The sequence below is a fragment of the Scleropages formosus genome, chromosome 9 (genome assembly GCF_900964775.1).
Source record: "Scleropages formosus chromosome 9, fSclFor1.1, whole genome shotgun sequence".
Lineage (NCBI taxonomy): Eukaryota > Metazoa > Chordata > Actinopteri > Osteoglossiformes > Osteoglossidae > Scleropages > Scleropages formosus.
The window spans coordinates 3209978-3225218 of NC_041814.1; the positions used below are offsets into that span (position 1 = coordinate 3209978).

The 15241-nt window shown below is 42.3% G+C and overlaps 1 protein-coding gene across 4 annotated transcripts in view; it reads left to right on the forward strand.

The window, feature by feature from the left end:
• The window catches only part of shc2 (SHC (Src homology 2 domain containing) transforming protein 2), a 28782-nt gene that overhangs the window by 2883 nt on the left and 10658 nt on the right, over positions 1–15241 (forward strand). Inside the window, exons 1-6 of one of the 4 annotated variants that reach the window (XM_018728029.2) lie at positions 434–577; positions 1512–1548; positions 5417–5653; positions 10273–10343; positions 14235–14295; positions 14405–14524. In XM_018728029.2, the coding sequence (XP_018583545.1) occupies positions 5510–5653; positions 10273–10343; positions 14235–14295; positions 14405–14524 (396 nt within the window). In that variant the 5' untranslated portion in view covers positions 434–577; positions 1512–1548; positions 5417–5509. Of the gene's footprint in view, positions 1–433; positions 578–1511; positions 1549–4945; positions 5654–10272; positions 10344–14234; positions 14296–14404; positions 14525–15241 lie in introns of those variants that run through there. The other 3 variants (XM_018728030.2, XM_018728031.2, XM_018728028.2) reach the window with 3 other exon arrangements.

The following is a 15241-nucleotide window of genomic DNA, read 5'->3' on the forward strand; positions in this document are numbered from 1 at the left end:
ACTTCATTAAGAATGATTCACAAATCAATCAATATTCTTTAATTTTCAATGTCTCTTGATTTTCTGATGTTATGATTTCAGGTGACCTATAGGCTTTGTCGCCTGGAAGCTGTTTTGTCTAGAGGAACCTTCTGGACACAGTCTAGTGAATGCAGTTATCTCTTTTTGTCAGGTTCAGTACCCTATGGGACATTACTCTCCAGCTCAGCCTCAGTCAGCAGTCTTCCCTCAAATATTAACAAATGCTTGACGTGTATTATTGCTAACCCAACTCAACAGAGTTTTTTCTTTGCTTCAAACAAGGAAATTTGCTAATCATGTGATTGGATGTTAATATTTGGGGGGGTGTGGCCTGTGCTGAGTGTGGCAGTGTTTTTGTGCTCATGCGCTGCTTCTGCTTATTGACACATGGCTTGTGATCCCGCCCCAACTGAGTAAAGTCAAAATTTACCGTTTGCCTAGGCAGAAGTCCACTGTCTCAGGCTGCACTGACAGTGTTTCGAGTTAGTGTGCTGATAGTTATGATATCATTTTAAACAACTCAGCGAAAACAGCACTGCTTTGTCATTTCATATTGGTGAGTTCACTTGGATGACATTATTCAGTTTTCTGCACTGAGTTATCTGTATCTATGTGTGCTTTTCTATGCAGTGTTTAATTTCTGCTTTTGGTTAACAGATCGAGTGTGTCAGCCAGGTGATTGACATAATATACCTACCTAGCGCTTTGTTGTTCAAATGAATGTCACTTTAGGAACTTTGGTGACAAAGTGTTGACTGTTGCTCTGCATTCAAAATCTTATAGACTGAAGCACTTCCTCTACTACTGTACTCAAACAACCAAATGCAGATTAACCCCCAAGCTTTCCTTTTTCTGATGAGAGTGGAGCGCTAAATACGAGATAATGCCGGTCTTGTTCTCACAGGAATATACAGTGTTCGTAACATAGCTATTATAGTACCTGATATGTTTAGTTAAAAAGTACTTTTTCCATTTAACTCAATTTAATATTTTGTAAGCATATGCAATTTTTAATACTTACATTTTACATGTATCACATTTTGAGCATGTTTTGGATATTAATATCTTTGCTATAAATTCTTTATTGAAGAGTCATGTACAGTTTTTCCTTGGATATTGCTATATCTTAAGCAAATGAAAAAATGCCATCAAGGAGCATATTTTAAGAGCACTGAGTAAAATTTAAAGAGCACACATTTTAATTCAGGTAACAATTTGGGATTTATTTTGTGTGTCCTCACAGCGTGTGTAGTGACTACTGGTGAAAACATAGTAGCCACCAAGTGCTGACAATGCAATTTAAAGTAGATTTAATTTTAAAGTGGAATTTTTGACTGCGAAACCTGAAGTTTCATTCCACACTAGTACTGCGTACTTTTACGTAATAACTACTTATATTGTAGTTTAATCAAATTCTCAGTAATAAATTTTTAATGTGATTTAATTTTAAAAGAGCGTATAGTATAGTATTTGTGTTTATATTTTCCCAGGAGGAGTAGGCAGCCACTGGCACTTGGACCCCCAAAGGTTTGTTCCTTTTTTCCGTGGCCAGTAGACATACTTATAACTTTATAAATGCATCGCTAATGTATTACACTAGTTCTGCCATTTCTTTGTTTCCTTGTCCGATGTATTTGTTTTTTTGCTCTATGCCTGTGTTCAAGCGCTCAGTGTTACTGCGTGAGAAGAACGCTTTATAAAAATAAATTGAATTAAACTGCATTGAATTAAATCTAGAACTGCTTCTACTGTTTCACTATCTTATATTATTTTCTGAAAAAAATTTTAACAGTCTGTCAATGCTATGCTTATGATCAATATATATTGATTCTGTATTGATAGTTTTGTCTACATTTTTATTAATAGTTAAAACGGCATACAATAAATGTTTTTCGGCCACCCGACAAAGAAAAAGTTATCACTATGTTAAATTTTAAATGCTTCTTTTGGTTCATTACCATTCTTAACAATATCATGTAGATGTCCGTTTTCAGGTGGAACTTACAAATGTACAGTTTCACTTTTTAGCATTTTTGCAGTTCAGTATTTACCAGAGCAGGATGGCCAAGTATATTTCTCAGTGTTACAGCTGAAGTTCCTTATATAGGAAGTGAATTTGCAAAATTGTAATGTGAAGATATACAGTATATCTGTAAAAATTGCGAAATCTTACAAAATTCTTGAAATCTTTCCCATGCAGTCAGTTATACTGAGAGGTTTTGTACATTTATCAGTTTAGAATTTTGATAGCACAAATTAGGAGTACAATTAGGAGTTGTTTGGCTATTGCTGGAGAAGAAAAACTCCATGCTGACCTAAGGCAAAGCTGAATTTGCAAAAAGAATGCGGTAACTTAGTGTTAACAGGATGTATGCCAGGAGATTTTAGGCAGGATATATATTGAAGTACTCTAAATTATTTCAAAATTAAAAAAATCTTTTGAGCTTGTATGAGTAACACTACTTTCTGGATTCCATGCATGTAACAGCAACAGAGAAGGTGTTGGAAGGATGACACAGGACATGTGGTCTTTATGAATGCTGCCACAATATAATGCTGTATGACCTTTTTATTTTAGCAAGTGCTTTTGAATATTTCACATTTGCATGACTCCTGTTTTTAACATTTAGTGTGACCTCATGGTAGATTCTGACCTCTTATGACAGGTGAGAGTTTTCTGTGGGGGTTTACTCTAAAAACGTGTGCATTACAAATCTCTGCTTAACCCACTTATGAGCGGCTCAGAGGAATGCGATCCCTGAGTTCCCCCGGCTAAGATCGCAAGTGACATCGTATGATGGGACATTGGAAAGCTGGAGAGGGGATGCTGAGTACTCTGGGACCCCCTTGGGGATGCACGATGGCTCTTGTGGGAGTGAAAGGAAGACACAGATGGAAGACACAGCGACCTGAGCATTCTCCAGGCAGCCATTCTCCCCAAGAGTCCTGTTTTTTAATTCCATGCTTATATTTCCTAACTTGAAAATGGCTTCTACAATCCCAGAAGTGACTAAAAATATAATAATTGTACATTAGCTTGCAAAATATGCTGTGGAGACAAGTCGCAGCAAAATAAATACATGTTAATATAATGTGTTTATATAATGTTACAATTCCAGTGTCACAACTGCAATGGAATTGACTGTAAGAAAAAAAACAATAAGTAATGATTCACTAACAGTAGAGGGGGGTGGGGTGGCACAGTGGGTTGGACCTGGTCCTGCTCTCCAGTGGGTCTAGGGTTCGAGTCCCGCTTGGGGTGCCTTGTGACGGACTGGCGCCCCTTCCTGGGTGTGTCCCTTCCCCCTCCAGCCTTACGCCCTGTGTTGTCGGGTTAGGCTCCGGCTCCCCACAACCCCGTATGGGAGAAGCGGTTCAGGCAGTGTGTGTGTGTGTGTGTGTGTGTGTGTGTGTGTCTCTCACTAACAGTAATCAATAATGAGACAAACTGTGCAGCTAACTTAAAATAAACTGATGTATGTATAATTTTTTTGATAACCTTAGTTCAGTACATTTTAGTTCTGCAGGCCATGAAAGTACCCCTCTATCCACTGTATGTCCTGGTAAAATGGATTTTCCCAAAGATTAGTCAGCTGAGAAGCTATAATAACTTGAATCCAGGTAATTAATGTCGCATTCATTTAACCATCTTTCACTAACCTTTAGGATGTTTTCTCAGCTGCGGATTTACACAGACTTCGAAACGTGAACAGTCGGTCCAACAAGGTGTCTGAACTCATTGTTTTTGCTATACAAAGCCTTCGGAAGATCAAAGTGAGGTAGAGGAATTATAAGCAAAAACCATCACAAACTTCAGAATTTTAAAAGCAGTACATTTCAGCCACACATGTTTGTAGCCATCGTGTGAGTTTACTGATTATGGTTTGTTTGCTGGAAGTAATTAGAGACATACCCCCCTTTTCGAGATATTTGTGCTGGTGAGCACCCACCCACACCGAGATGCTGGAAATGTTGCGCCGTAAAAATGTTTCCTGTTGTTGTTTGTGACTGGGGAGAAAACATAATGTCAATGCGTGGCCGGAGAGGCAACGGAATTTACCATCAGACTTCGAAAGATCGGAGTATCTCTTTATTAGGTCACAATATTGCACAACCGCTGAAAGCAAAAATGAGCCTGGCTGGTGTCACATGGAACTAGTCTGAACTTTGTTACCCTAGAGAGGCCAAGTAGGGCTGATGAGCAGAAGGACATACATCCTCGCTCCACTTTAAGGCAGTCGCATCACGGGCTTGGACACGCAGACAGTTCTATCACACGTGTTGTAGATGATAAAAATAATGTGGAAAAAACTCAGGAGTGTTTATTGACTTGTACCCAGTAATATATGCCTGGGTCTGCTGTCAAAGCAGGGTTACATCTTGTAGTGTTTATTAGGTGTTTATTGCCACATATTTTTCTGTCATAATAACAGAGAGTAAACGTGATCTCTGCTGTGGCTGGAAGTCAAGTGGTCTATGTGGGCGTATGATAATGCCTTTAAAAGCCGTTCATTTCCTGCTGGGAGTCCTGGGTGTGATGCGCTCTGTGCCTTTGCTGCTGGTGTATTTGGACTGTGTGCTTGCTGGAGGGGAGGAGCAGGCAGATGTGCCTCAGCTAATGCAGTCTGAGAGCAGCTGGGCAGGGCTGGGCTAATACACTCCCAATAACAGAATGACATCACCGAGGGAAGGCTGCTCGGGGAGGGCGCCATCCAGCCTCCGAGCAAAGCACGGCTCAGAGGCAGAAGCGGCGGAGGGAGCGCCAGGGAAAGGACGGGATTGCATTCAGTCAGCACAGACTGGGAGACCTGGCTCTCCGGAAGATTCTACGAATAAATAGATTTTTTTTCCTCCCAAACACCTTTCCCCCCCTCCCCCTCCCCTCCCCCCCCCGTCCTTTGAGTGCGTTCCCCCACTCCCTGCGTCGAACTGCTCCTCGGGCATGCTACTTAAGCCAAAGTATGGCCGCTTTCGCAACGACTCTGTGACCTCCTCCGACGACCTGATGCAGAGCTTAGCCATGAGCGGCAAAGTGGTGGCCACGCCGGTCATCCCTTCTGCTTCCCCTTCCCTGCCGCTGCCCCCCCTGCAGCCCCTGGGTCACCAGGCCAGCACCCCTGCTGCCCAGGCCTTGGCTGACTCCCCCTGCATGGATGGGGACCAGGATGGGACCACCACCTTCTGCATGCTGATCCCCAAGATGCCCCAGTGGAAGTTCTCCAATTCTCTCCTTAGCCGGAGCCCTTCCAGCTCCAGTTCCAGCAAGGACTCCAGCAAAGCAGCCCCCCAGGGGCCAGTGGGGCCCAGCGGGGTGCCACTCAGTGGCCCTGTAGCCAGCCTGGCTGCCGTCCTGAACTCTTGTGACCCGGTGTGTGTCACCCCATGTTCCCTGCAGGCGATCGGCAGGCAGCGTGGCGCTACAAGCTCCACTGTAGCGGGTGCGGAGGCTTCAGGCAGCCCAGGGGGCTCCGGCGGAGCCGGACCCGGGATGAGCCGCAGAACCAGGGTGGAGGGCATGCGCCTGGGTGGCGAAGACTTCACCCCGAAGGGCAGCTTCATCCACAAGCCCTCGCAAGGCTGGCTGCACGCAGACAAGAAGATTTCCGGACCTGGGGCGTCTTACATCGTCAGAGTGAGTCCTCAATCTTCAAGTCTCTCTGTGCTTGAGTTACTGTGTCACCTGTTCACCATGCATTACTCTGCTTTCTCAGGTAATTTGAGATGCTCCAGATGACTTCATTTTGCATTGCGAATGGGACATTGCTTTCAGTTAGTGTGGCCAAAACTGTCTTTGTGTTTGTGAAAGTCATTTATTCTGATAGGTTGTGCTCTGCTGAGAGCGTTCATGGATGGGTGAGGTGTTGTTATGTCTGCCGTATCGTCGGCCAGAAAACAAATTCCCAGCATATAAATAAGCCAAGCGCCAGCCAGCCCTTGTAGCTGCAACAATATTCCTGTAAAATACTACAGTGCAGTACCACACAGCAACATAGCAACTTTAAGAGGAGAGGATTATTTTTCTGAAGATTTTTAAAGCTGAAAGAAATACTCCTGAATAAACCAAGCTTCACAGAGGTTTCACCAGCCAGCCTTGGTGAACATGGGATCTGCCGTTTGTGAGCTTTTCAGTTTTTTCACACTGCATCAGCTCATAAACACCTGATGTAAGAGCTAAGACACTAAAGCGCGCTCATGCTTGGAGTTAAAACTGCCTGGATTCAGTGCATCTTTACGTATATGTCTATGTTGCTGAAAGCAAAAGGCATCCTTTATCACTGGCTACTTATTCTTTTATATTGGATTATTTATTATTTTTACTTTTCCCTGTCCGTTGAATATCACAAAGTTATCTTTGCTGCCCTTTGCTTGTTGATTTTTAGGTTTACCTGACTGGATGAAACTGATTGTAACTGTGTTGTGCTTGCAGTAGATGCTTAGCTGCATACATGCTTGCAGATATCTTAGGGTAGATGTCATTTCACATGCTTAATGGAAAACAAGACTGAAAGAATATGCCCTCACTTTTGCTAAAAATAGGTTTTCATTTGATTTGTCAATTTATTTTTTTTGTGAGTGTTTTTGTGTGCACCAGATATGTGATTACGACAGGGAATCTTCATGCCATAAAAAATGAATAATCGTGATTTATTTTGCCGCTTAACAGTTGAGTTCATGCATCATGCAGCATGGTGCACTGAGAATGAGTTAAGCTTTAGGAAAAGGTTCCTAAAACAACTGTCTTACACTTTTTCGGGGAAAGAGTAATTTCAGTGCATCACAAGCATGATGGATCTTGAAGACTCGGAATAAATGTTGGGTGAAGACACCGTCTGTGTACATGGCTGCGGGGGGGTTATGAAATGAGGCTGGCTGACGTCAATGTCAATGATGTCCCCCTGAAGACTGCCTTCCAACAAAGGAACACAGCTCCTTATTAGCTGGACCCAAGCCCAAGCAACACTGTAATTGCGTTACACGAGCAGCATTCATTCCTACATTCAACTGAATTTAATTACGCTCATTTGTATCACATGTGATGGAGAAGAAGCAGAGAAAGCGGAAGCAGGAGCGCCCCGTGGAGCCATATTAACACCAAGTAGCACGGAAGGAGCGTCGCAATTGTTGTTCTCGCAAACATGAGCTTTGGTTGCAATCTAGTTGGAAACGATAAGAGAAAACGTGGCTATTTCCCCTCACATTTAACCTTATTTTAATGACAAGGATGAAATAAGCCCGAAAATAAAGCTTAGCTGTAACCTCGAGTTTCGCTCAGCAACCAGCTCCTGTGTCCTAGAATGTATGGACAATTTATATTTTGATGTGTGTAAATTGCAGTTCTCTACACAGGATTTTTCGGTGTCTCTGCCATGATCAGGCAAGCCATCTTTTGTATTAGGACTCACTGGCAGGCGTTTGACCCTGACCAAGAGCGCTCGACTCCATAGAGTCCGTGTCTCCCTCCAGGCCGCCACTGCAATGCGCTCATGAAACTCAATCTTCGCACCAGCACCACGTGAGCTCCCTTCGAGCAGCGCACATGGAGAACGGTGCTTATGAATATAGTACCGCACTGCCAGTAGACAGGATGCAGTCTGTGCCCATCGGTGATGTTCAAAGAGAAGCGAATCCACCACCAAATACAGCACATTTCCTTGACATTTATTTCCTAAAATGCAATGCTGCAGACGTGTGATCTCGTCGTTACGGAGCGTTTCCTGCACTAACTGGAATTCTTTAATATTTTCTTGGAAGGTTTCTGCCCTGTTTTCGAGGTCAAGAAAGTGTCAGTGCCCTTTAGTAGTGATATACTGGTGTGAAAAGGGCAAACAGATCTGAGGGTTTCAGTTTGTATATCAAGTCACATATAGCACACTGCAACAGTTGATGGGGTGTGCTGATGCAGGGGCGGTACCGCGGTATTGGTATGTGTGACAAAAGACCTTAAAGTAACAGCAATGAAACCTCTCATCGGTCTCTCTGATGCAACACTTTCCTTTGTGTATTTGTTCTGTTATAGCACCCAGTGAGCTTGCAAGCAGAAGAAACATTAGGAGGCTTGTTTGACACACACACACACACACACAGAGTCTGAACTGCTTGTCCCACTCAGGGTTGCGGGGAGCCAGAGCCTAACCCGGCAACACAGGGCATAAGGCTGGAGGGGGAGGGGATAAACCCAGGACAGGACACCAGTCTGTCACAAGGCACCCCAAGCAGGACTTGAACCCCAGACCCACTGGAGAACAGGACCCGGTCCAACCCACCGCACCACTGCGCCCCCAACATCAAACATACAGTACAGTGCAAACGTTTTAGCCACTTGGGGAAAAAAAGCTGTAAAGTGAGAATGCTTCCAAAAATACAGCTCTTAATTAATAAACTTCCTACAAAGCTTAGTAACCATCCATTGTCAACTACTGCTTTTCCCGAGCGGGGTCACGGCAGGCTTGGCTGGGTCCTGCTCTCTGGCTGGTCTAGTGTTCAAGTCCTGTTTGGGGTGCCTTGCAATGGACTGGTGTCCCATCCGGGGTGTGTCTCCTCCCTCTCCAGCCTTGACGCCCTGTGTTGTCGGGTTAGGCTCCGGTTTGCCGCGACCCCACTCTGGACAAACAGTCTCAAACAGTGTGTGTGTGTGTGTGTCTACTTGCTTTCTTTAACGGCATACAAAACCCTTGCTATAATACTGTAAGTTTTTGCAAAAGGAATGCTTGGAAATCTGAAATATGCTCTTTCCCATTGACACTAATGCAGAAGACATTAAATTCCCGTCTAAAACAAATATTTTTGTGAAACATCTAAGTGCCTAAGACTTTTGCACAGTACTGTACAAATGCGCCCTGGTTCAGTCTTGGTCGGATTCTGCACTGATACAGAAAACTGCAAGGATAACTCATAAATGAATGATGGATTGTTTTCAGAAAAGCTCCTTTTTTAAAAACAAGGGTGGTGTGAGTGTGTCTGGCAGTACGCCGCTGTGGATGGTACATCTGTTAGCATTTATTGATGTACACATCTTAATGCTCGCCTGTGTGTGAGTGTGGGTGTTCCGCGCTGCACTTAAGACCATATGACATCATCGCAGCCAGTCCGTAGGGTCCCACTGAAATAAAATAACACATGATAAAAACACAATCGAAATGAGTTCATAACAGCTGGCCCTGTGGTATCTCCAGGCCTGGACACTTCTCCCTTATTTCTGGGATTGCTGGTCTCCATGCATTTTACACTCCCTACCTGCCATACTTTAGTGTGAACATGAAAAATAACTATGAGAAATATGGGGGTGGCACCCACAGGGCTGTGGTGGCACAGTGGGTTTGGCTGGTTCCTGCTCTCTGGTGTGTCTGGGGTTCAAGTCCTGCTTGGGGTGCCTTGTGATGGACTGGTGTCCCACCCTGGGTGGGTCCCCTCTCTCTCTAGCTTTATACCCTGTGTTGCCAGGTTATGCTCCAGCTCACCCCAACCCCACTTGGGACAAGTGGCTTCAGCCATTGTGTCTATATCCAGTGTTTTGATGCATCTGCATAACTGCTGTGGGATAGGAACTGCTGCTCAGATGAAGAGGAACTGATAATACATTGCAAAATGTGCACAGCGGTAGCAGGTTTCTCCTTAAAGAGAAAATGCAAGCAGCTAATATGATATTTTAACCTCTTTGTAAGAGACTGGAGGGGTTGAGGGTTGATTTTTTTAACTTATTTTAATTACTTGAACTGCAGTGCTGCAGATTTGTGAAATGAAAGAGACCTGTCATAACACCATTGAAAACCTTAATAGAAATAACTAAATATAAGCAAATTGTCAGACGTCTTCCCGGGTCTTTCTGCTGGTGCTGAAGCAGTGTGTTCAAACCCTTACGGCTTCGAGAGCCCCCTTCATGATGTTGAAAACCCCGCTAAGTCCTGGACCTCAATTTATCTATCCATTACCTTCCACCCTTCCATCAGACTAGCTGTTATTATGTGACTATGAGAGCCACTTAATTCCTAGAATCAATTTCCCAACAGAATATTTTTTTCCATATAATTCATTTCAAAAAGTGTGTGCAAAGGAGTCATTCATGCAATAGGCATCAGTTGTCTGTTCTTTAATTCCTATAATGCACTCCGTAATCAAAAAATGACACTGAATGAAACTGGTACTAAGAATCCTGGAAATATAACCTTTTGGAATGTTTAGTTTACAAAATACACAACATAACTCCAGTTGCATAGTTTAGAGTGACTCAATGCACATTTTTCTTTTTTGCAGTATATGGGCTGTATCGAAGTGCTCAAGTCAATGCGATCCCTGGACTTCAACACTCGAACACAGGTGACAAGGTATTACTTTCAGTAAATCGCATCACTGACACTAACTCACTGTCTTTTTCTGTTCTGTAATCTCGCCTATGGTAAGGCAGGTAAAAATACCGGGTAGAAAACATTCACAAAGCTTGAAGTAAGAAACCTCAGTCTTCAACAGAAATGTGGTGAAACGTGAATATATTTTTTGATGAGAGGTTAAGAGAAAAGCTGTTTAACAGCTGGAAAACGTAAGCATGTCGAAAATCTCACAGTCATTAATAACAACGTCAGATGGGCTATGTAATAAAGGATTGATGATTTATATTATTTTACTCATACATAACAAAGAATATACCACTAACAACTTACATCATATATAATCATCATCATATTCTTTGGAAATGATGCCATGCACACCTCCAAAACAGCTGACCTTCTAGATGGCCTTCGCTTGTGTCCTTATATGTCATGTTTCAGTCTCAGTACATACGCCTGCACATAAAAATGCATATGCGTGTCCCCAATTACCCATACAGCAGTAAAGAGTTGCCTAGCAGCCTGCAAGGGGGCTGGCCCAGCAGCACCAGGGAAACCGACTAGGGCTGTCCCTCGGCTGTGGCAGATCGATGAGCTGTAATTCGAGCCACGTGCACCACGGGCGCTAAGTGCAGGGGGTGCAGCAGAGATGGAGTGATAGAGACATATATTATTGATGATGGTGCCTAATGACTGGGAAAGCTACAGCAGCCCATGTAGATGTACTGTGGTGGTCACAGTGTGTGGGCAAAGGGGGATGGGAATACCAAACAATGCAACCAACAGACACAAAAGTCTTTTTTCTACCCAAACGACAAAAATTAAGGCTAGGCAAATCACTGAAGTGCGCAACAGTCTCAAAATAATGCTCCAAAACCTTTATGGAATGCATGGTTAAGCCAATGTATACAGAGGAGCAGGTGTCGCATGCGAGCAGGCTGGGGTATTGCCTCTAACTTTTATACAACGACATCACATTCCCAACAGTCACCATCACACATTTAAATTAATTCATAGAACAGTTAAGAAGCTATTTTATGTTTAGTGTGTTTTGGAAAACGTCATTTTTGAAGCATCGGGGCTTGTTGGCTGTCCACCCGGTACTGAACCGTGTTACTATGTTTTCTAACAAGCAGAAGACCTCTGTCTTTAATGACCTGAGGTGTTTAAGCTCAGTTCATTCAATTATATTGCTGTGGTGTGTGGTGAACAGGCTGATTGTCCTATAGTCTGTGGCAATCAGTAAACTGCATACATGAGACCTTTTCAGTGCCTAGTGCACTTAACAGCACTGGCACTGTCTTAGGAGCCACATAAAGAAAGACTACAGGAGATATGCGAAAATCTGCCAAAGCACCGCACAGTTTCACTTGATCCATAGACTTGGTGACAGCTCTGGAGGGCCTACATATTTATTTGTATTAATGCGGTGTTTACATGCTTTAATCCAGAGCAACTTTTTCACATTTTTTCACATTTACACAGCTGGATATTTTATTGGAGTAAAATATACAAGCGAAAGTTCTTTGCTGAAGGGTATAGCACTAAGACATTTTCTGGGGGCTATTTGTTCTTTTATATGGGATTATGTTGATTCCTTTACCACGGCACCCTGTTGCTCTACATGCTGCCCCAGTGCCTTTTTTCTTTATATTGTAATGTAGAAGTTCATAGTCTTCAACTGAAATGGATAAGATACCTACTTCTTAAAAATCCGGAAAAGTCCTTTACAAAGATGACAAGCTCAGCGTCTTAAATATTAAAATGTCACTTGATCTCTGTAACTTTCCTGATCCAGGGGGCTGTCACCATCGCTGACACTGGTCCAGAGCAGGCCAACGAAAGATGGTAGAATTCAAGCAGGCGGGCAGGCATACATGAACAAATCAGAAATTATAACAGAACATATCACTGTTTTATACCTATTTACAGTGCCTTTCAAAAATATTGAGAGCCTTAATCTTTTCATTTGAAACTGAATCACAGTTACAAATGATCTGCAGAAGTTTAATTCTCTGTGACATTTTATTTCAAATCTCTGAAACTTATTATTGTAAGGTGACATCGTTTCTGTTATGTGCAGTCTTCATTTTGAGTTTCAGGGGAAAGAAACTGTTGCTCAAAAACAATCATATTAAAGTGCATCTGGATTTTGCCAGAAAGGATATGAGTGACCCTGCTCCACAACAGGAAAAGGTTTTGTGGTCACATAAGACCAAGGCAAGATTAGCAAAAATTCAAAGCTCCTTGTGTGGCTCAAATCTTACACACTCCATGTGTCAAGAAACACCATACCTATATTGAAGTATGGTGGTGTCAGTGTCATGGTATGGGACTGCTTTTCATCAGCAGAGAGGGATTATCTTATAACAGAAGAAAGAATATGTCACAAATATAGAGAAATACTCTAAGAGAACCTTTTCCTAATACTAAAAAACTGAAAGTGCAATAGAAAAATTTCATTATTTAGAATGACATGTCCTTCATTTATGTAATATTTACAATGTTATAATACTTAGTTATTTACCAATTTAAACAGCTTGATAACTCTTACTGGTGCAATTTAGAGTAAGTACCTCTCAATCCCATTGAAAATGTCCTATATGAAAATTTATGTCCATGACCACCGTCTAACCATGACCAGTTTGAACAATTTGTAGCAAATCTGCCTAGAAGGATGTTCCAGAATCACCCCAAAACAATGTGCAAAGCTGACACATACTTACTCCGTAAAAGTTAAAGCTATTTTTGTAGCAAAAGATGACTCTACTAAGCATTAAGATGTGGGGTTTCAATACTTAAGCAAATATTTCAGTTTTTTTATGATAAAATATTTTCTAACACAAGCAATGTCACCTTAAAATAATTAATTTTGAGTTTTGGTGTTTTGAAATAAAATATCACGGTGAACAAAATTGCAGTGTACTATTTGTGATTCAGTAAAATGAGAGAACTGGTCAGGGGTCTGAATGCTTTTGCAAGACATTGTACATATAAGCAAGTTATACTATAAAATTTACATACAACCTGAGAGCATTTGTATTTTCTCGGTGTTTAAACTATGTTTTAACACGTTTTATCAGTTTTATTGTGCTGGGCTGTGCTGTGTAAAGGAGCAAATGCTCAGGGCAGTTGAACTTACACCCTTGTGGTTGCAATCCTCTTCCTTAAGCTGTTGCAACATTAGTAGAAAGAAAATATCAGTGTAATGTAGTGTAGTGTTTAATGTAGGAACTGTCCCCACCGAATTTGCCAGGGTGGTTGAGTGCAACACATAACTTCCTAATACACTCCTCTGGGGATGAAGACATTATTTATACAGTAGTAATAAAGCATAGCTGTAGGAAGCGTGGATGTGTTCTCTCCCAAAGTTCAAACAAGCTTGTGTATAACTCCAGTGAGTACTAATACTAATATTTTTGGTCCCCCAAGTACATGTCAAGTTATTACACCCCAGTTATGTAGTGCTGTTTGGGTATCTCTGGAAGAAGTTGTTAACATCTGTAGGGACAGTTCGTACTGTAATAGTAAGAGTTGTTGCCTTTGACTCCGTAGGTCGCAGGTTTGATCCCTATCTCTGGCTACAGTACTCCTGAGCAACGTACTGACCCTAAATTGGTCTAGTAGAATTACCCACCCCTATAAATCCATTTAGTGCAGCCTAACATAAATCTCACCAGATTTAAACAAAAAAACAGAAATTTTCCAACAGACTCTTCCTCGGCGTATATCTCAGATTTTGGTTTGAAGAGAAATATATTGCTTTGAGACTCAACTTGACTTTCTAGGTTTTGTGCACTGACTTGTAATTATAGCTTCCTAGCTTTCTGAGTAAATTCACTATTCCAAAGACTCCTTTCCTTTGTCCTTACTGCACATGCTGTCTCCTAGGGAAGCCATCAACAAGCTATATGAGGCAGTACCTGGAGTAAAGGGTGCATGGAAGAAAAAGGCAAGTAAGATTTCCTTTGAGGAGTATTCTCAAAGCATGAGTGTATGAGGGAGAACCATGCATGAAAGACAGTTGTGATGCAATTCCTCTCATCATTTCTTTCCCCCAGGCCAATAACAAAGCCCTTCAGTCCATCATGGGAAAAAGCAACCTCCGTTTTGCAGGGATGAGTGTTGCTGTCAACATCTCCATCGAGGGACTCAGCCTACTGATCCCCACCACAAGGCAGGTCAGGACCTCTTGGTACAGGCAGACACTGTAGTGCAGAGACTCGAACAGCTCAGCATAGCTTTACATGGTACTACACAAGTTGTAACAGCTGAGTAAAGTTGGTGTTCACATGATATCATACTTCCAGAGGAGATACAAGCATTTGGTAAGTGGATACAGCGGCTCAGTGGCACAGCGGCACAGTGAGTAGCGCTCCAGTCTCACAGCGCCTGAGTGATGCGAGAGGACATGAGTTTGATCCCCACTCAGTCTGTGTGGAGTTTGCACGTTCCCCCTGTGTCTGTGTGGGTTTGCTCTGGGTGCTCTGGTTTCCTCCCACAGTCCAAAGACATGCTGTTCAGGTTCACCCATAGTGTGTGAGTGACAGAGAGAGTGTGTTCTGCTGATGTATGGATGAGTGACCCAGTGTAAGTAGTGGTGAAAAATATGTCAGCTAAAATTAATTAAAACACAAAATATGCTTTTTATGAATGATAGTGATAACACCAATATATGTTTTATTGTAGTAAAATTATTTTTAGGTTGTCTTTTAATGTTAGATTTTTATTTAATTACAGTAACCATCTGGTGCAGTGTGAAATAACAGCATTAGAAACACACAAATTCATAGGAAAAAGTCTAACTTTTCTCTTAAAACTATTTAAAATGGCATAATTTTCATAAAAGCCAGTGTAGAGGACCCCATTATAAGAGGGCCGTGTACATTGTCAATCTC